At 46.7% G+C, this 19,355-nt stretch overlaps 2 protein-coding genes, 1 long non-coding RNA gene and 1 pseudogene across 4 annotated transcripts; 2 read left to right on the top strand and 2 right to left on the bottom strand.

Moving 5' to 3' along the window:
- The first annotated feature begins 126 nt into the window (after positions 1-126).
- LOC120697533 (RING-H2 finger protein ATL39-like) lies at positions 127-970 on the top strand. The gene has a single exon (XM_039980796.1). It carries the CDS (start codon positions 254-256, stop codon positions 806-808), a length of 555 nt encoding a protein of 184 aa, XP_039836730.1. The 5' UTR covers positions 127-253; the 3' UTR covers positions 809-970.
- A 1,295-nt stretch (positions 971-2,265) lies between these two features.
- LOC120697531 lies at positions 2,266-6,316 on the bottom strand. Its single transcript, XR_005684522.1, has 6 exons — positions 5,740-6,316; positions 5,468-5,590; positions 3,305-3,439; positions 3,054-3,143; positions 2,726-2,899; positions 2,266-2,567 (listed from the first exon to the last, which is right to left on the bottom strand). It is a non-coding gene; the product is annotated as an uncharacterized LOC120697531 (long non-coding RNA).
- Positions 6,317-6,595: 279 nt separating this feature from the next.
- On the bottom strand, positions 6,596-8,651 carry LOC120700593 (serine/threonine-protein phosphatase 6 regulatory ankyrin repeat subunit C-like). The gene is made up of 3 exons (XM_039984843.1): positions 8,474-8,651; positions 8,183-8,362; positions 6,596-6,768 (listed from the first exon to the last, which is right to left on the bottom strand). Exons 1-3 carry the CDS (start codon positions 8,649-8,651, stop codon positions 6,596-6,598), a joined length of 531 nt encoding a protein of 176 aa, XP_039840777.1.
- Positions 8,652-11,334: 2,683 nt separating this feature from the next.
- On the top strand, positions 11,335-17,955 carry LOC120697530 (annotated as a pseudogene). The gene is made up of 7 exons (XR_005684521.1): positions 11,335-13,009; positions 13,103-15,821; positions 15,903-16,601; positions 16,822-17,279; positions 17,368-17,466; positions 17,553-17,705; positions 17,811-17,955. The product of XR_005684521.1 is annotated as an E3 ubiquitin-protein ligase MBR1-like (transcript).
- Positions 17,956-19,355: the final 1,400 nt, after the last annotated feature.

Raw genomic sequence — 19,355 nt, 5'->3', positions numbered from 1 at the left:
GTCATGTCCCTCCTGTGCCCATGTGAGGACACAAGGTCAGGCAGTTTTCTTGCTCCAGAAACTCTGCTCAAATGCTGGCTGGGCATTCAGCAGAGCGCCAAAACCTCCCTCGATTCCATGCGGCATCCATGGACGCCCTCACTTGTCCCAGCTCGGCTGCAAATATATATAGCTTGGTCGCCGCTGGCCTCGTCACCAGACCGGCGTCATGTGTGCGTGATCGAAGCCGGAGATCGCACCGTCTGCGCCGGCCATGTCGTCGTCGTCACTTGCTCGCTACGACGCCAACGTCCTGCTGGCGGCGGTGGCCGCGCTCTCGGCGGCGGTCGCCTTCGTCGCGGCGCTCCACCTCTACGCGCGGTGCTTCCTGCAGCGGCGCGCCGCCCTCGCAGAGGGCAACCCCCGCGTGCTCGTGCTGCGGCGCCCGCCGCCGCCGGACGGCTACGAGCTGGAGGTCGTCAGCGCCGGCGCGTGCGGCCAGGGCGCCGCCGGGCTGGACGCCAAGGCGCTGCGCGCGCTGCCGGTGTTCATGTGGGAATCGGCCAGGGTGGGGGCGGAGGGCGGCGTCGCAGCGGTGGAGCTCGACGGGCAGTGCGCGGTGTGCCTGGGGGAGATGGAGGACGGCGAGCTGGGGAGGCTGCTCCCGGCGTGCCGCCACGTGTTCCACGTGGAGTGCATCGACACGTGGCTCGGGGTGAGCTCGACGTGCCCAGTTTGCCGGACGGTCGCGGCGGCGGCGGCGGCGGCTCCGGACGCGGACGTGGCACCCGGACACGGTGAGGTAGAGCCCCGAGGCGCCGAGTGCTAGTAACATACGTACATGGTAAAAGTGGTTAGATGATAGTAGATGGTCGACTTAAATTATTTATTGTGTGATAATATATCTTAATGTTTATTCTTCGTCCAATGTAATAGCTCAATTCTTATCTTGCTATAAGCTATATGTACTTTCTTCATCCTAAATTATTAACTACAGTTTTCTTTCTACACATACTCTAGTTACTATACACCCTGGGAGGAAGGCTCCTCAGCGCCCCCACCCTCCCGCGGTCGACCCGTGCACGGGTGGGGGCAAACCGACGCGGGCCATCGATTCCCAGGCCCCGCATACCCTGAGGTGCCGCGCCGCCTTCGCTCCCTATGGGGCCCACGCGGCATAGGGCGGCGGATGAGGGCCATCGTGGCCCCGGTTGGGTGCCAGAGTGGCGGATTGGGGTGGCGGCGCTGCGGATTGCGGGGTTGAAGTGGCAGTTTGGGGCGGCGGAGAGGCGGATGCGGCCATGGAGAAGACTGGGGAGGAGGGCGCATCGTTGCGTCGGGGATGGGTCACGGCCTCACGAGGACGCCGCCCCGCCGAGCGCTGCGCCGTGCGAGGAGCCGCTGCCGCCAGTCTGCTGCGCCGCGAGAGCGAGAGAGAGAGAGGGAGAGAGGGAGGGAGGGAGAGCTCCGCCCGCGCCTTCGTTGCTCCCCCGTCGCCACCGCCCGCTGCGCTGTGCCGCCCGAGCCCCGCCCGCAGGGGAAGAGGGAGGGAAGGAAGGGGACGCCCGCCGCCGCCGCAGATCCACGCTGTGGAGCGAGGCTCGACGCGTACCGACCCGCCCCGTCGCAGCTCCGTTCGCCGCCGCAGCTCCGCACACCTCCACCGTGGCCGTGGCGCCCTCCCCGCCACCTTCCCCTGCTCGCCATGCCCCCCGCGAGGCACGTCGCGCCCGGCTGGCCCGGCTCGCCACGCCGCGCACGGCCGCCGGCTCGCCACGGCCCGCCCGCGTGCACCGGGGCAGGCAGGGGCCACCGGCGGCCCGCCTGGGCCGGGACAGGTGGCCGGCCGGACGCCCGCGCACGGAGCGCCGCCTTGCTGCCGTGGCCACCCCGCCGCGGCCCGCGCGCCAGGGCCGCCGTCGACGAGGGGGCCGTGGCCGCACTTGAGAGGGGCAGTGGCCTCCACCGCCTTGACCCCGTCGGAGGAGCCGGCGGAGAGGGGCCGCGGCTGCCCCGCGCGCAGGTGGAGGTGCGGACGCCCGCACGCGCGCTGGGCTTGCGGCGGCGCGACTCGCTGGAGACTAAAAAGCAAACCGGGCGCGACGGAGCGCGCTGCTGTCCTAGTGACCTCCATATGGCCGACAGTGAAAAACGGCAATTCGTCAAAATAAGCTAAGGACAGAATGCAGAACCAAACAAAGTTAAATAGCGACAAGTCACGTCGACCAATCAGTTCATCAAAATCCCATTAACATTAACAAACCATCGTCTTATGTTGATGACGAAGGAAGTTTTTTTTTTTGAGATAATAATGACAAAGGAAAGTTTGTATATGGTACGCAACACGCATCTCCATCCTGCAGCTTTCGCGGCTCTTCAGGGAAAAACCGGAGCCATTTGAGGCACAAGGCTCAGGTAGCCCATTCAGGCCCACTGAAGCGCGTGTTGGGCTTCTTCTCTCTGGTTGACCTGCGTAACCGTGGCCCAGCTCCTGCTGCTGCTTTGGTGCTAGAACCCTTGTCAGCCGGGCCACTTTCAGGGCCCAAGTTGAGGCCAGACATGAGCGCTTCGATTCCCCTGCAGTACTCCTGAAGACAAACGGACAGACGGAAACGTGAGCACGGTCAAGGAATCAGACAGAATCTGTACTGTGTGTTTTCGAAAACAAAAATAAAAGAACCAGAGTGAAAGAATGCACGTCAAACAGAGTGATACATACAGCACAACATAACACAACACACCTCACCTCAACCAGCTTCAGAGCAGCTCCTTCCTCCTCGGAGCAAGGTTCCGGCAGGTCCTGTCGCATGTCTCTGTAGGCCTTGGCGTCAGCCATGGCGCTCCCTTTGTCGTTCATGCGCTGGAAGCAGAGGCTCCTCTTTGCGTACATGGTGCAATCGTTGGGGTCCATTTCCAGGGCCTGAAGCTCATGCCAGGTATGCAGTTAGTTCGTCGACAGCGTCTCTTTGACAACTTCTCGTCTTAAAAGCTGTTTAGGCAATGTGCTGCTTTTGCCTATTGCTACTGACTAATGGACGTGCGGGTTGAATCTAATGAGATGTGCAAGAACTTACAAGAGTATAGCGAGATGATGCGAGATAATCCTTCTTCCGGAATGCAGCATCGCCTTATGCTTTAATCTTATATGCTTGGCGCAGGCGTACCTAAATCATATGCACAAGTGGAAGTTGATACAGAATCCATAAATGCATGGAAATGACAACATAATCTTCCAAAGGATCTCGGCTACCAACATGATTCCAACTGTGATTCAGTAGAAAGAAAAAAGGTAGATAACAAGGCTAGTTGTGGCATTGACACTCACAGTTTTCCCATGCTGAATTATTCCATCAATGCTCCAGTCTGCATATTCAAGCAAAGGGGTTGTGACAGGGAAAAGGAGCTTAACGCATTCCTCCCATCCTTTCAGTGCCACAATTTCTACGGGCATTTTACCATTCTGTTAAGCATCCACAATAAGAATAAGTTTTCTTATATAAAAGAAAAAGAATAGAGCCATATCACAACTAGGCCATCTGTTGCACAATCAGTAACGTGGTAAAAAAAAGATCTACGCTAGGCATGCCACTTAAAAAAAGGAGTGAAAGGAATTATAGACCATGGGGCAATCCACTACTGTACTACTGTATAGTAGAATATGGTAGTGAGGGTGTGCGAATTCTTATTGTCCCTAGGAGAACACTTGACAATGTATAAATAAAGAAATAAAGCGGTCACATTAGAATGCCATTCTAATGGTGAAGAGTTAGAGAACAAGTGAATGAATGAACAGGTGCAGAGCATTTAGAATGATCCCGTTTGTTCTTTGTTCTTTTCTTTCCCATGTCAAATGAAGGACCATGTCCACTTCAATATTTGCGAAACATAGAGCATTCTTGAGACAACTACGACATCGTAAAACTTATCTTGTTGGTGGCTATATTTCCATAATTGCTCAAGAAATCCACTTAATAAATTGAGTTTGTAACAGTTCAATGTACACAAAAGTCAACAAATGTTCATGTGTCAACATTATTCTTTTTTTTTTCTCGAACACACAGGAGAGCTGCGTATCATTGTATTAATAGAAGAAGGTTGGAGTCATACAGAAAGACCCCCACACACACCCACACACACCCAAACTAGAGGGGGAATAAATCGCCTGTTACATGTAAGATTGACCCAAGACCCTGGACAAGAACATCCTAGCCAACAACCCTGACCGAGAGAGAGGCAAGACCCTTGGCACCTGCCAGGGTCCACAAATGAGCCTCATCTCTAGCCATGCTTAGCATGCTGGCAACACTTGGGGAAGCCCCATTAAAAACGCAGTTATTCCTATGCTTCCATATACACCAAGCACCAAGGATGATAAGCGAGTTTAGCCCTCTTTGCACATCTCCAGTAACTGCTGCTGCCACCCTTTCCCACCATGCGTCGAAAGGAGAGTCGTTAACCGCCGGAGACAGCTGAGAGAGGCCAACGCTATGAAGGAGGGAGTACCAAAACTGCCTGGCGACCACACACCCAATGAACAAATGTTGTATGTTCTCGTCCTCCTGATCACACAAAAGACACTTATCTGGATGTTGAAGGCATCGACGAGCCAAGCGATTAGCAGTCCAGCACCGATTATGAGCGACTAACCACATGAAAAAACGGCATTTGGATGGAGCCCAGGACTTCCAAATCCTTTCATGTGGTCTGAAATAAATGCCCCCCTGAAATAAAGCATCATAAGCCGACCGTGCTGTATATTGTCCTGAGGTGGAAAGCCTCCAAATATGTTTGTCCTGAACCCCCACATGTAAGTCTACCTCTAATATCACATCCCATAAGACTAGATACTCCATCAGGGCTTCTGGAGAAATTGACCCCTGAATATCCTCTATCCATTTTTCATTGATCAGGGCCTCAAGAACAGAACGTCTAGCAGCTGTTCTTCTTGAGACCAAGGCATAGACGTGAGGCGCGATATCTTGGATATTTTTTCCTGCGAGCCATTTATCCTTCCAAAAAAGTGTATTGGCGCCATCCCCAACCTCAGTAATCACAGCCATAGAGAGAAAGCACTCCATTTCCTTGCTGATTTGTAGAGGCAGACTGGCCCATGGTTTGTTTGGTTCAGACTTCTTGAGCCATGGCCAATTGGCCATCGAACTCTTAATGCAAAACCGAGAGATTTCAGGTCTGAAATTCCTAGCCCCCCAAGTTCCCGCGACCGACATACCTTGGGCCATGCAAGAAGGCAGTGACTGCCTATTCATCAACTAATAATCTTTGTTATTAGCCTAAATGTACTTGCGTAACCAAGGGCGTTTTTTAATACAATACAGAAGAGTTATATAGATCTTGCCAAGCTACATAAAACTAATTAACATCACAATGGACAGAAATCCAGAGTTTTTTTTATGACGGGAGAAATCCAGAAGTCAAACAACAGCAACAAGGCAACAAACAATAGGCTAAATATGAGGATAAAACTCACTTCATCAGGAATATTTGCATCAGCACCAGCTTCCAGCAGACAATTGATGAACTCAGTTAAGCCTTTATCAGCAGCTAATGTTAACGGAGTTGCAGGACTACCAGCATTGACATCAACACCAGCCTGCAGAACGGAATATGTACACACACAGTGTTGGAGACAGCTTTTCCAAAAACATGGAGAAATTTATGCTCATCTTATCAAACTTGTTCTGCTCCAAGGGCTAGAACTCTCGGGGTTGCATTGTGGATCTAAAGGAATAATCACAGCACCTCAATAAGTACTTCCAAGCACTCCACTGAAGAGCCAAAGAGTGACGCCACCAGTGGTGTATTGAATGAAGTGGAAAGTCTTTCACTCTGGGAAAAAGGAAAATAATACAATTATCGTAGATAAAAAGATTAGTGCAACAAGCAATTGTTAGTATAAGTGCAAAATCAGTAATTGATCACTTTTTCCACTTTCCTTTAAAATTATATATATTACAATGAGAAGTATGTAATTTGGTCTTTGGGAACCCATGATGAAATATCATCTTCTTTTCCGGATAAATAATTGGACAAGGCAATACACATTTTTCAAATAAAAAAATCTAGCATTATCAATTAAGCTTCAAGAATTGCTTCCTCTGCATAAGGCAAACGAGGGCTCCAAGAATGTAGCAGGAAAATAAGGATACTTCAAGGTATTTAGCCATTATTGTCACCAACCTCTCATGCATGATGAAAAGTCACATACGAACTGTCCATGGCAGCAAGTACATCAAGCAAGAACAATAATTTCGTTCAAGAAAAGACAACTGAACTTACAATACTGTAATCTTGCGCAAAGGCATCCATAAACTGACACATTGTGGGTATGAGCCAAATAGCCAAATAATGATGTTATTTGACAAAAGCAATGAAATGGAGGTGGCAAACCCCCCCCCCCCCCCCCCCCAAGTTGATCCTCTCAAAGCAAGTAAAGCTAGCATTATACCCATCACATGGTTGAACCTAGACACCTAGTACACCAAATTTCCAGGGTTGGGAAAACTTGGAAGGACCCTCAAGATAAGAGTGGGCAAAGACAAAGATTACCAGCCAAGTCTGAACTCCAACACATACATATTGATGAAAAAAAGGACAACTAAGAATGCGAAAGGAAAGGAATAATCACATCTGCTTTATTCCGCAACAATAACTTCAACACTTTTGCATGCCCGTTTTTAGCAGCAATGTGTACTGGTGCTCCACCATTCTCGCAGATGGGGTCAACATCAGCTCCTTTGGACATTAACAACTCTGCTACTTCATAGAATCCTGGATACAACATATAAAAATGATTCAACATCTAGGATATATTAAAAAATGTGTTTCATAACTCAACATCGCTAAGCTCAATTGTTTTAAGAATTAATCGCTAAAGCATATCTATATGCAAGATGAGTGTATCGCACTAGTTAAAGCATTCATATCACCTCATTTGTCCAACAAAAAAAATGGAGACAAATGATCATATTTGAAAGACAAGAATATGGATTTGGCAGGATATGTCAAACAGAATTCAGCAAACATGTAAAGAAGTCCGGAACACATTCATGCAGGGGCATAGAGAACCTCGTTCTGCTGCTGCAATATGGAGCGGAGAAATTCCACCATTGTCCGCTTTGTTTGCATCAGCTCCATGACTGAGAAGAAGGCTCACAACAGCTGTAGATCCTGTACCCTGTACTGCAAAAACTAGGGGGGTCGCACCTAACAAAAGAATGAATGGCAAGCACTTCATAAGAAATAAGAATATTTCTAGCCTCTTAACTAACGAAATGATATATGACCATGAATCCACCTACCAAAAGCATATCAGAACATGTACAAGTATGTAGTGTATAGATGAACCACGTCCTACATTCAAAAATTAAGTGGAAACTTCCACCTAGATCGCCAAAATTATACTACTTAGCTGCTCAATGACTCGGCAAGCATGTCACATGAATCAACCATCTGCAACCGAATAAGAAACAAGATATGCTACTGCCTTATATGATCCGTCAGTAGATCTCTCCAGTTTCTAGGATCGGTGGAAATTGGCTGCGGCGGTGGCATTCATCATCAAATATGCCATCGTTAAAAATCACAAGGTACTAGACAGTAGACACAAACTCACAACTCGAAATTCGCAAATCAAAATGAATTATCGGGTCCGCACTTGTCATCCCACATCGCCGACTTCCCGCCGTTCGACTACCGGCAGGGCCGCGCCCGCGCGCCTGCGCCGCCGCCGGCTGGCTGCCGCCACCGTCACTGATGAGAGAATTGGAACCTCCCCGACGCAGAGGCGATGCTGGATCACAGGTGGGCTTTGGGCTGGCCGTTTTTGGATCGAATCAGGAATGGGAATCGGCCATTGGGCTGCTAACCTATTCCCTATTCCTACATTTGGGCCTTCAACAGATGGCAAGCGAAGCGGGCGATCGTGTGCAAAAGACGACTTGTATTCCTCCTGCCGCCGGAGCAGCAGCACGGCATCACCTTCTCGGCTTCTCCCACAGTCCCGGGCAACCCCAGCCCTCCATCAGACTACAACTCACCACCGGCCTCGGCGCTTGATCCACGATCCCCAGCTAGCCATGACGTACGGCGGTGGCTTCTCGCAGCGACCAACAACGAACTCTCGGAACGAGACGATCGCGCAACCGATTGCGCCAGATCCATCCGACAGATCAGATTAAATTACCTTCGACGTCGGTGGCGTCGACGTTGGCTTGGAAATCTTCGATCAGCAGCTTGCACATCTCCACCTTACCAGCCGCTGCGCCCAGGTGGAGCGCCCCGTGGCGCTTGCTCTCCGGGTCGCCGACGGCCGCCACCGCCTCGTCCACGCCCTTCCCGGCCTTGGCCAGCTTCCTCGCCGACTCTGCGATCCGAAGGTACCCCCACCACCGCGTGGTCGATCCGTCAAACTAAACACTCGCGACATCCGCTGTACAAAACTAGAAATGGATCGGAAGGCGTTGCGATTACTCACTCCTCGAGCGGGGGATGTCGCCGGCGAACGCCGCGGCGAGGAGATCCGCCACCGCCCGATCAACGCCGCTGTCGGAGCTCTCGGGTAGTACTTGCGGCGGCTGGAGGTCCAGCCTCAGGCGGAGGGAGGACTTGCCGAAGGTGGAGAGGTCGTCGGAGGTGGCGGCGGGTGAGGCCATGGCGATCGAGCTCCAGGAGAGTACCAATAAGCGGCGCGTCGAATGCACGTACTAGATTGTTTCTCACCGATGATCGTGTTACTCCATATAGAAGGTTAGGCGCGCGATGATTGCCTAGAATCGAGGCAAGGCGAGATGGTCCAGGGAGGAATGCCAAGGAGCGGGAACGCTCCGTTTTCTCAAAATCAGTTTCCACAAATCTCGCCTTAAGCGGGAACTCCAACAATTGAGTAATTTAAAAGAAGGCCCGTAAAACCAGGAATTTGAATTGAGAATGTACTGGGCCTCAAGGTGAGGAATATTGGAGCGAGAAAACTGAGCACAGATTTGATCTTTTCACCCAGTCAAACACGAGTACACGACCTAGCAATAGGAGCCGAAAACATTTTTTTTCTCAAAACTCATGCTAACAGTACTACGGTTTTTAGCTGAAACTCATCCGAAAACTTGTTTAATTCAATCCAATTCTAATTTTTTTCACATTAAAGATCGAAACAATTACTACTGTAGAGATGGTGGAAGGATCAGCGCAACCACCGTCAGCCTAACTGCCCGGATACAAACTCTCGCGGCATGCCACTAGCAGCTGAGGGTGATTCGAATTCGATGTGGCGGCTCGAAAAAAACATGTGGCATTCGGTTCCGAGACCTTCTCCAATGGTAAGAGTTAGCAGGTATCTATAAGGCCTCCTCCAACAAGGGGAGATATCGTTGGCTTGAGCTGAGTTGAAGGAGAGAGGAATCATAAAAATTGCTGCACCAGCTCTTATCTCACCGCTAGCTTATAGCATGTTTGCCGAAGATACGTGAGAGTAGAAACACAAAACGAGGACCGAGAAGGACATCTTTTCAGTTTTTTATTGTTTAACGGCTCCTGCTCGATCGGCGATTTCGTCTACTCCGTTGGAGATGGCCTAAGCAAATAAATTTAGAGCTAGTAGCTAGGTCTAAACCAGTATTGAATGTCGTGCAGTAAGAGAAAAGCACGTTGAAAAACATTATAGACAGACTACTAACTTTTCGCTAACTATTCACTTTTGCTACTGTTTAATTATGGAGTAAAAAACTATTTTTGCTAGCTTTAAGCTATCCTTTGGAGGAGGCCTAAGTACGAATAGGAGAAGATTACTCAACCAATCACTCAAGTGTAAACACGGTCTGTTGGCTTTTAATTTCTCCGAATCCATGCAGAGTAATCCATGAGTTCCACAAAGAGCTCTCACAGTATAACAGAGATATCTAGATTCCAAATTTGTTTTTGCCAATTATTGATGACTATACTTGTGAATCAAGAGAAAGTGTCCCATTGTGTGAGAAGAGGTCGCCAGCACCATGGGCTGAGAAAGACCCATTACACATAGGAGAGAGAGAGGGATGACTTCCGCATTGAAATTGTACGAGACACCAAGCTAATAGAGACAGTAACTTCTTTTGTCACCTCTGTGGACTTTTTAATCTCTCAAATGCTTCCTAGGCAATTAAGTAGGCATAGGCCCTATTTCGATTGGCTAAAGTTAGATGCTATTAAACTTTAGCATATACTCCTTACATTTTAAATTATAGGTCGTTTGACTTTTTCAACTCCAAATTTGATCACTCGTCTTATTTAAAAATTTGTGCTAAATATTACTTCTTTGTTTGTGGCTTGCTTTATCAATACAAGTTGTTCAAAAATGACTTAAATTTGACTATATTTATATAAATTTTTGAATAAGACGAGTGGTCAAATCTATATTTTGGAACGGAGAGAGTACTAGCATTCTACATCTGTTAAATTTTTTGAGTCTTGTTTAAAGTTAATCTCATCCCATTAACACTCCTGTTTAGATAGACTAGTTGGATCCAAACTCCCCTATAGTTTGGTTATTTTCTCTCCCTTTCTCATTTTGACACCCCCAAACGTCTGTGATGAGATATCCGTAACGAAAAAGAAAGGGAAATGCCACAAATTTATTTGCTCGACAGCTCGAGTCAAATGCATGATTTCATCAAAGTTTAGGATGGAGGAAAATGATGCTGTCCACAGTCCACACGTAACAGCTTACTTATTTTGTCTGAAACACCAAAATTTTGTTGAGCTGATGTGGTGCGAGACTATGAGTCCCGGTCTACCAGATACACCACGGCATGCGGATAACCTTTCATGTATCTCACCGGTCATCACAGAGAGAAACGTGAAAGCCACTGAGCCATGCCGCCGTCCGCCGAGGCCACGCTGGCCGTGTCCGTCGCGCCACGGTTCCACCCATGGCCCATCTACTGGTCCGCTCGAGGCCGAGCCAGCTCGCGGCCCCACCCGTCCCACACTGACACGTGGGCCGGCCGCGCCGGACCCCAACTCAGCGCCCGCCGCCTAATCTCTCCGAAGACCACCGAAAATGCACCCACGTGCCACAGATCCGTGGGCCCGGTCCCTTTCCCCCGGCGCCCCCACCTCCGCACCTCCCGCTCCGCCTCCGACCTATAAATAGCCCCTGCCTCGCCTCACCCCTTTCCCCCCGGAAGAAGCCACAGCAACAGGAACAATTCCTCCGCTCTCTGGAGAAAGCAACAGGGCGGTTGCGTGCTCGCGAGAAGGCGGCCCGGGTGAGCCCTCTCGCCCCGCCGGGAGGGAGGCGGCGCCGCGCCGATTCGACCCGCCGATCGGCCGTCCGCGAAGGTATACCCCTCCGATTCGGTCTCCCCCCCAGCCCCCCGCTTAATCCGCGTGCTACTCGTGTGCATTCGATTTGGTAAGGGGGCGCTGTGCGGTTTGATCGGGGTTTTTCTGGGGGTGCAGTCCAGCCTCGCGGGTGCGTTGATGCTCGGGGATTTAGGAGGAATTCGAGGGTCGGGGCGCGAGGTCGGGGGTTCCCTTAGCTGCTGCGTCGCGGTCAAAACAATAGTAATGGGGGATTTGGGGTCGCTGACCGCTCGGCGCGGTCATAGTTACCTCGGCTGGATTAGTGCGATTGAGCGGCACGGTGCATCGATTCTGCGCGGGAAAGCGTAGTGGCTGCTGTGAGAGTGCCCCGGATCTCCTAATCCGTAGTGGTCCCTTCACTACATTTTTTTTTAAAATTCTGTCCTGACTCCGCTTTCCTCTTTCTGCAATGGTTCCGGAAGAAAGGCGTGCTGCAATCATAGTTGATCGCTCGTTGATCCTTATGTATTCTAGCTGTTTGCTTCCTCTCTATCATCTAATCCTACCACGCTTCTTAAATAATTCAAATCCCACAGTTGTGCCTCCTATACCTTTGTAGTGAATTTCTAGTCCCCCCCAATCTATCACTAACTTAAGCTTCTACAGATAGAACGTGGGTATGTCTTGGTATGGTTGGTCTCTGATTGGACTGGTATCATGAGGTCATGTTATTTAGGATGGAAGCACAGTCTCGGCAAATGGGGAATGCTCCTGATCACTGCCCGTCTCAGTTCTGAAGCTTGTTTTGTTATATGGCCATGGTGGGTTGATATCAAACAATCCTTATTGTCAGGCGATATTTGCATCACTATGTCTCAGCTATCGATCAATCTGTTTTGACCCATTGCTTCTTTTTATAACCCTTCTGTTGAATTGACCCCTCTCCACTTTTAACACTATGTCACTATGGTTCAGCTTGTACCTGTAATTTTCCAATTGAAGCTGTCTGACTGCATGGATGACTAATTGGCGTCTAGCTGTTTTAGGAATCAGTTTCCCTGTCCCAGGTTTACTTACTCTTAAGTTTTGGAACTCCACACATATTTGGCATACCAGGGAAAGTGTTTCGATATCTACTTCCAATCAACCTTGAAGCGCATTCATGAGCGACGCTTTTGACCTCTATAGATTATAGTTTTGAAATTCTTTTCTCAATCTGCCTTCCTGTTTATTAGCAAGGCATCTTTGGTAACAGAAGCCAGAAAATATATTTACTCTAAATCTGAATGTCATGTATATCCACTTATCTATCTGTGATGACAATTACGTCGATATTTTGGTAACAGTTTCTTGTATGTGTAAGCATAAACAACAGGAACAGTCATAATTGTTAAGCTATGCACTAGGAATATAGTTCATGCATCTCTTAACACATATTTGATTGCAAGATAAAAATCATATGTATGACTCATGCTATGTCTCAGACTTCGAATGTACCTTCTTCCTGTGACTCTTCTACAGCCATTAAATTATTGAAGGCACACTTTGATGGTTCAATACATGTTGGAACTCTATAAGTTCCATCGGACAAAAGAACATATAAGTTCTTCAGTCAGTTTTTCTTTAGAAGCAGAAGTATTGTATCTTTTAAAGGTACAACACTGTTGTCCTTTGCTTTGATGGTAATGCATGAAATTTGAAGTTACTAGCGCCAACATGTCTTCTGCATCTTCAGGTATTCCTTATTTATAAGACTATATATATACAGTTCTATTTTATCAGAAATGGCACAAAAATCTGTCTCTCTTATGGCCTTATGGGAATGCAGGTTAGTGAGATCTGGCCCCCACAATAGCCCACCTTCTTGAAAGCAGATGTATAAGGCTTATTAGAGTTGGAGTTCAGTCTTTGGGGACACAAATTGATTCTGTTATTTGTTTGACTTCAATTTGGGGCATATCCGGGCTTTAGGTTGGGTGAGGAACTGTCATTTCAACGATTTATATGATGGTCAGGTACTCAGGTTAGTGAATAGTTTCAGAATATTGTAGTTGCATATTTGTGCTGGTGAGTAAGATATCAAGACCTGGTGAGAATGTTAATTCATTGCGAACCACATTCACTCTTTTATTCAGGAGAAATACATGCCTGATGTGAGCATTCTCTTCTCTCTAGCCCCCACAGTTTGTTGCTCTTCCATGGTCCAAATAAATCTTGAACCATGGAATGTGCTTCATCTGCAGAATTATCTAGCTTTCAGTCTTTTCAGGTACTAATAGTGTATTATTAATTCGATAATTTGAATTGTGCTACTAATGACATTGCAGGTACTAGTTGAACGCTGCACAAAAAATGGAGTTCCTTTTCTTGTTTGACATCTTGATTGACCAAAATCAAGCTCTCATGAAAGGTCAAACAAATGGGCAAAATTTGGGGCTCCTTGATTAGTTTTTTGCAGTGTTAAGTGGTGAATACTGCTGTGGCAAATGGGAGTGATCCAGTTGGTCTAGGCCTTCTGAGGACATTGTCCTCAGTAAGAGCATATGTTCAACATCACTGTTGGACTTTTGTTGCCCTTAGAGTGAGAGATGGCAACTTCTCTTATAAGATTGTAACAGCTTTTTTAACTGCAGAAGAGGGCTCCTCTAATGTGATTTTTGGAAGAGCTGTTGCTGCTAACTTCATATCATTCTGAGGACTGGAAAAGGTGGACTAGTGCCACTCTTAGCACCTACCACCTAGAACTTTAGCCCATTGGTTGCTTTGTATGGTGAAATACATTGATCAAGTATAAAGGCGAGAAGCGTAGTCTCATGACCGTCTGTTAACTTATAGGAGAGCTGAAGAGGGATATCGTGACCCGTGGAAGTATTGGCCAGAGCAGCATGATCACCCAGTAGTACTGATTTGGGTGATAGATTTACGGATAGATTGGTGTAAATTTTGGAAAAGAACTTTAAAAGGTTGTTTCATATCAAATTAGTTGATCCGAAGATCCTTTCCCAAGTAAAAAACAGCTTATCACGTAGAACTGGCTGCAGCAATGGTAGCTGGGCCCATGAAGTGCCGGTTTCTTTTGATCACTGGGAGAATGCCATTTGCAGATAGCCATTGTCATTGAACGGAAAAAGTGGCTAGTTGAAATAGGTCAATTGATGATGTTGGAAACAAGATGCATTTATTCTAAGCAGAACAAAAGGATACCACAATTTCAAGGCAGAACCATAGCAATCTTGTGCCTCTGGTGTTTATTTACATCAGCATGTTTGTACCTGACATGTTAATCCAATGTCTACCTGTCTTCACATTCCCTGGGGCTTCTGAAGCTGATAGCTAGCACTATACTTTCTGCCTTACATATCCATTTTCCCTCCCATTTTATAGAATTTTGTATATTTATAAATTTCTCTCCCTGTGACTTAGTTCATTCAGATGGTTTTTTTTTCATGCCATGTAAAGATAGAAGATTCTGGCCGATCTGTTTATGTTTAATAGAATGTAATATGAACTGTACTGTTTCAGAAGTGATGCCATATAATTTAGTTGTACATTGTTTGAACTTCTTTGACTGCTGCTGTATTACCATTTGTACAGATGCTTTCTTTATGGTTTTGCCAATTAAGATTGGTCCATTCACTTGGTGTTGATCAGAGTTCTGGTGTATGTTTGTACTACTTTACTCTACCAATGTTGTGAGGCTGTCTTTATAAGTTAGGTTAGGATTTTCATACTTAGTACTGAACCATTGCGATATTTTATTTGATCCAAATATCCATAAATCGTATAGCTGCTTATCTAGTGATTTTTCTATTGTTCGAGATAAAACAATGCTGCATTTTTATTGACATTTTAGTTTCTTTCGTCTTTCATTATTTACATAGTGCGACTTAGCTGAAGTATATATTTTTGGTAGACTTTGAGATGATAATGATATGCCATTTACAGAGTTTCTTCTCAACTTACATTTACAATTCCGAAAGCTGTAGGAAAAAAGAAAATCTGCTACTTTGAGGGTGAATCTTGGGTTTCCACCTTTATACATGTACAATGATATTGCCATCTCTAGTTTATATTTCTGTAAACCATATACTTTAGTCAAAATGCTCTGTATTTGGCTTCTTAATTACATCAGCGTGATGTTCAAATGTTTGCATAGTCTTCTTGGATATGATGGGAACTCCATTTGTGTTGAGTTTTTTTGCTAAAGTTAGACACTGGATATGATGAATTATTGGACTTTTGGCATCTAACATGTGTGACTGTAATATCACATCTTGTGGTTCCAAGGCTTGAATTATCCTTATATTCCAGAAGCCTAAGCATTTGTGACTATGTATATTTTCTTTTCCTTTTAATTAACAGCTACATCTCTGTGTGCAGCTGCAATTTATTTTTCTGGAATACTAATACGGAGCCTTTATAATTTTCCAGGTTAAAGAAAATCTAATATCACTGTTCACTTACTATGGCGGGACATCATAATAACAACACACATATGTCCAGGATGGATCATGTGAACCGGTTCCAGAATGAACCACTGCCTTTTGGTATACGAACTTCACCAGTATACCACCTTACTATACATCTCCATTATCAATAAATTATTTACTTACACCCTGTTATTTCAGGTCCAAAGATATTTATGCATCCTAGAAGTGATGCGGTAAATGGACCTCTATCACCAGGTTATGGGGGAGCGACAATAAGATCAAATGACCTTCCATCCTCAAGCCACATTGGCCAACCTCATACCCAGCCGATTGAAGCCCCTGGAACCATGCTTGCACCCTACGCTGGCTATCCTCATGCTGGAAGCTCCAGTAGCATCTATGCACCAGCACCACATAATACTCAGCATCCGCCTGCTTTGAGTTATCCACATAGATCTGAGGATAGCTTCACTCCAAGTTCCCATATGGATGACAGAAGGGTTGCACAGAAGCGGAAGAACCCAATTTTTCATCCAATGGATGGATCCAGTGTTTGGAGCTGTTATGCTTCTAGTTCGTCTAATCCTCAATTCCCCCAGTACATGCCTCCAAATCCTATTCCTGTTACTGAACCCTGCCCTCCTCGAATGCCCTCAAATATGGGTTCAAGCTATTGGAGTGATCATCGCTTTGGTAATCATGGAGCATCTCAGAGGAATGTAAGAGGGCGACATGATCACAATTCTATCCATTTGGGACACAGTCCAGCTGTAGCTTGCTCATCAAGCAGCACTCATGGGCCACCACACCATGGTAATGCAATTGGTCCTTCTCTAACTACAGCAGTGCCACAAGATAGAGCTCCTTTGTCTGTACCTCCAAGACTTGTCCCCCCAGGTTAATTTTGATCCCTGCTCTTCTAACTGTAGCTTTCATGTTAGAGTTAAGGTCTTCTCTTGCTGTAAACTTTAACATTTATATTATATGTGCCATAATCGCAGTATAGTTTTTTTCAGTTAATTTCAGTCTAGTACTGTTCTAAATGAAATTTGGATGGCGGAGAATACCAGTTTTCTTCAATTTATTATGTTTCACTAACTTTATTGTGGCTCTGCAGGGGCTGATGGAAACTCTAGCATCACATTCAGAGAGAGACCATACTATCCTGCTCCACAGAGGACCAACATAAATGCCCCCCCTGTCCCAGCACTTTCTGGTTCTTCTGATAGCATGGCCTTTGTGCATGGTGGATATGTACCCCGAGCAATTCCTCTTAACACCATCCGCTCTTATCCTGCCCCAGGATTTGGGACTTCCTCCAACTCTGCTGCGGTCTCCCATGAGCCTGGTATCCCTAGCTATCCACCTGCTGCCCCTAGCTACCCACCTGCTACCTTTGCAGCAACATCAAGTGCACCACCATTTCATGCGGAAGCTGCTGCATCTTCAAGACATCTGGGGCATGTGGCTCCAGGACCTGGTGGTAGTGCTTGGAGTAGAAGGCTGAGGGATGCCTACCATGCTTTCCATCCGTTGATCTTTGAGGAAAATAATTTGAGAGGATCAGCAGCTGAGGTAGAAGTTAATTTTTTCCCCATGAATTCATGATTATGCTAATGATATCAATTCAGAGCCATGACTGATTTAGATGCACTGTGCGCAGAGGTTTATGATGCTGGACCAGTTAGTTATCCATGAATCAAGAGAAGATTCTGATCCTCACTGGGACATGAGATTGGACATTGATGACATGAGTTATGAGGTTAGGAAGAATCTAGATACATGTAATCACAAACCAGCATCAAAATGTTCTGTCATGAATGTAACTTTCTATGTTGTTGTATGCAGGAACTGCTCGCTCTGGAGGAGCGTATAGGCAGCGTCAGCACTGGTTTGGCTGATGAAAAAATTTCAAGCTGTGTGATGGAGGTAACATGCTGCAGCTCTGCTCGAGCCCAGGATGGCATTGGCAAGGAGAACGCAAGATGCGTGATTTGCCTGGTAAGATCATACCCATGTAGAATAGCAGGTTTCACGCAAGACCTACAAATTGCTGTCTTCAATAATTTCGGTGATCCTTAAGACCTTAACTGGTGGGCATTGCAGGAGGAATACAAATTCAAGGATTCCATGGGGAAGCTGAAATGTGGTCATGACTATCACGCCCTGCATCAAGAAATGGCTGCAGGTGAAGAGCGTCTGCCCAATCTGCAAAGCTTCTGTGGCAGACGACAGCGGAGGGACCGAATGAAGCGTGGCTTCCACTCCATTCGTCCTAGAACAGGCCCAACTGTATCTATTCACTGATCCATTTTCGCTGTGTAAATAAGTGGTGGTCCTGAAACGGAATTATTTGTGAGCACGGTTTGAACTCTGACATCTTATCCGATGTAAATCTTATTCCTCAAGTTAGTTGCTAATCGATGGCAGGGTTGCATTGTTCAGTGATTCACATGCCGGTATCGTTCCTTCCTTCCTGGAGATTCTTGATGGTGGGAGTGACGTTAAGGGGTTGTTCTCTTGCCAGCTTCGCCTCTGCTCCATCCTCCATGGATGGTTCGGTGTTCAAATCAGTGATAATACGTGCCATCTTGTAAGTTGGTTGCCTCGAATTCGAGTTGTCCCATGCTGGATTGACAGTTTATTTGCTGCCAATGGATACGATGTACCACCCTTCTGATCCGGATGGTTGGGTCCAATGTTAGCATCTGCATCTTGCTTGCTGGACAGTAACTAGCAGCTCCGAAGATTCTAGGCATGTCAATCGCAAATTGTTGTCTAGGTACTTGGGTAGACACTTCTTTGTTCCACCAGAAAATATGGCGGGAACTCTACCATTCATTATTATGTGTCATTATAGAAGAAAGTTTTACAATAACAAACCTGTTGGACACAAGACAGGCAGTTGCAAACACCTATTTTCTTTAAGGCTTTCAGCATGTTTCTGAATCGGATGCAGGACACGTATGGAACAATCATTTATGACACCCTTTGGTAACAACTATGACCATACATTCAAATTATACAATGCACAATACGAACTTCATATCTAGGTGATTTCACCAAACTTGGTCTTGAGTCTCAAATGCTGTAATACGGCTTCCCTTTCTTCTCTTCCTCAAATAACATAGCAAGGCTCCTGCTTATTTTTTTTTAAGTCATTAAATGGCTATACGTGTAGCAGTACTCTGAAAGGAAAATTCCAAAGATTGTTACCATTAGCTCCCGATTTTTATCGTCCATTCTCTTCCTCTATTCCTTGGGATTCGGTCTCAGGTCGTGCTCGAGAATTGTCCCGTCGCGATCGAGATCACGGCGAGCATCATCACGTACGCGCGGCACCATACACACAGGGACAGGAAATCTTCCCCTCTCTGTAGGCTCCATATCCTCCATTGCTAGCTCATTTCATGCATCTCTCACTTCACTGGATCCAGACATGCAGATGCAGCCACATCTCGATTAACCATACGCAGCTCGATCCAGCTCGGAAAGCTCCAACTATGCGAGCTGCGTTGTTATCTTCAGCAACTCTTTACCCGATCACGGTGCCCCGGTTTAATTAGTTAAGCCGTCTTTACGACGTCCATCGCCACCTAATTACATTTCTCACAGGAGATGCCGAGATGGGGAGATCCCAACCCTTAACAA

The sequence above is a fragment of the Panicum virgatum genome, chromosome 3K, assembly GCF_016808335.1.
Source record: "Panicum virgatum strain AP13 chromosome 3K, P.virgatum_v5, whole genome shotgun sequence".
NCBI lineage: Eukaryota > Viridiplantae > Streptophyta > Magnoliopsida > Poales > Poaceae > Panicum > Panicum virgatum.
This window is presented reverse-complemented; position numbering and strand designations above follow the sequence as displayed.

Coding starts and splice junctions, on each gene's coding strand:
- LOC120697533 (XM_039980796.1), top strand. CDS start 254: ATGTCGTCGTCGTCACTTGCTCGCTACGACGCCAACGTCCTGCTGGCG.
- LOC120700593 (XM_039984843.1), bottom strand. CDS start 8,651: ATGGCCTCACCCGCCGCCACCTCCGACGACCTCTCCACCTTCGGCAAG. Junction 8,363..8,473: donor CGACATCCCCCGCTCGAGGA/GTGAGTAATCGC, acceptor TTCGGATCGCAG/AGTCGGCGAGGAAGCTGGCC. Junction 6,769..8,182: donor CGACGCCACCGACGTCGAAG/GTAATTTAATCT, acceptor TGTTGTATCCAG/GATTCTATGAAGTAGCAGAG.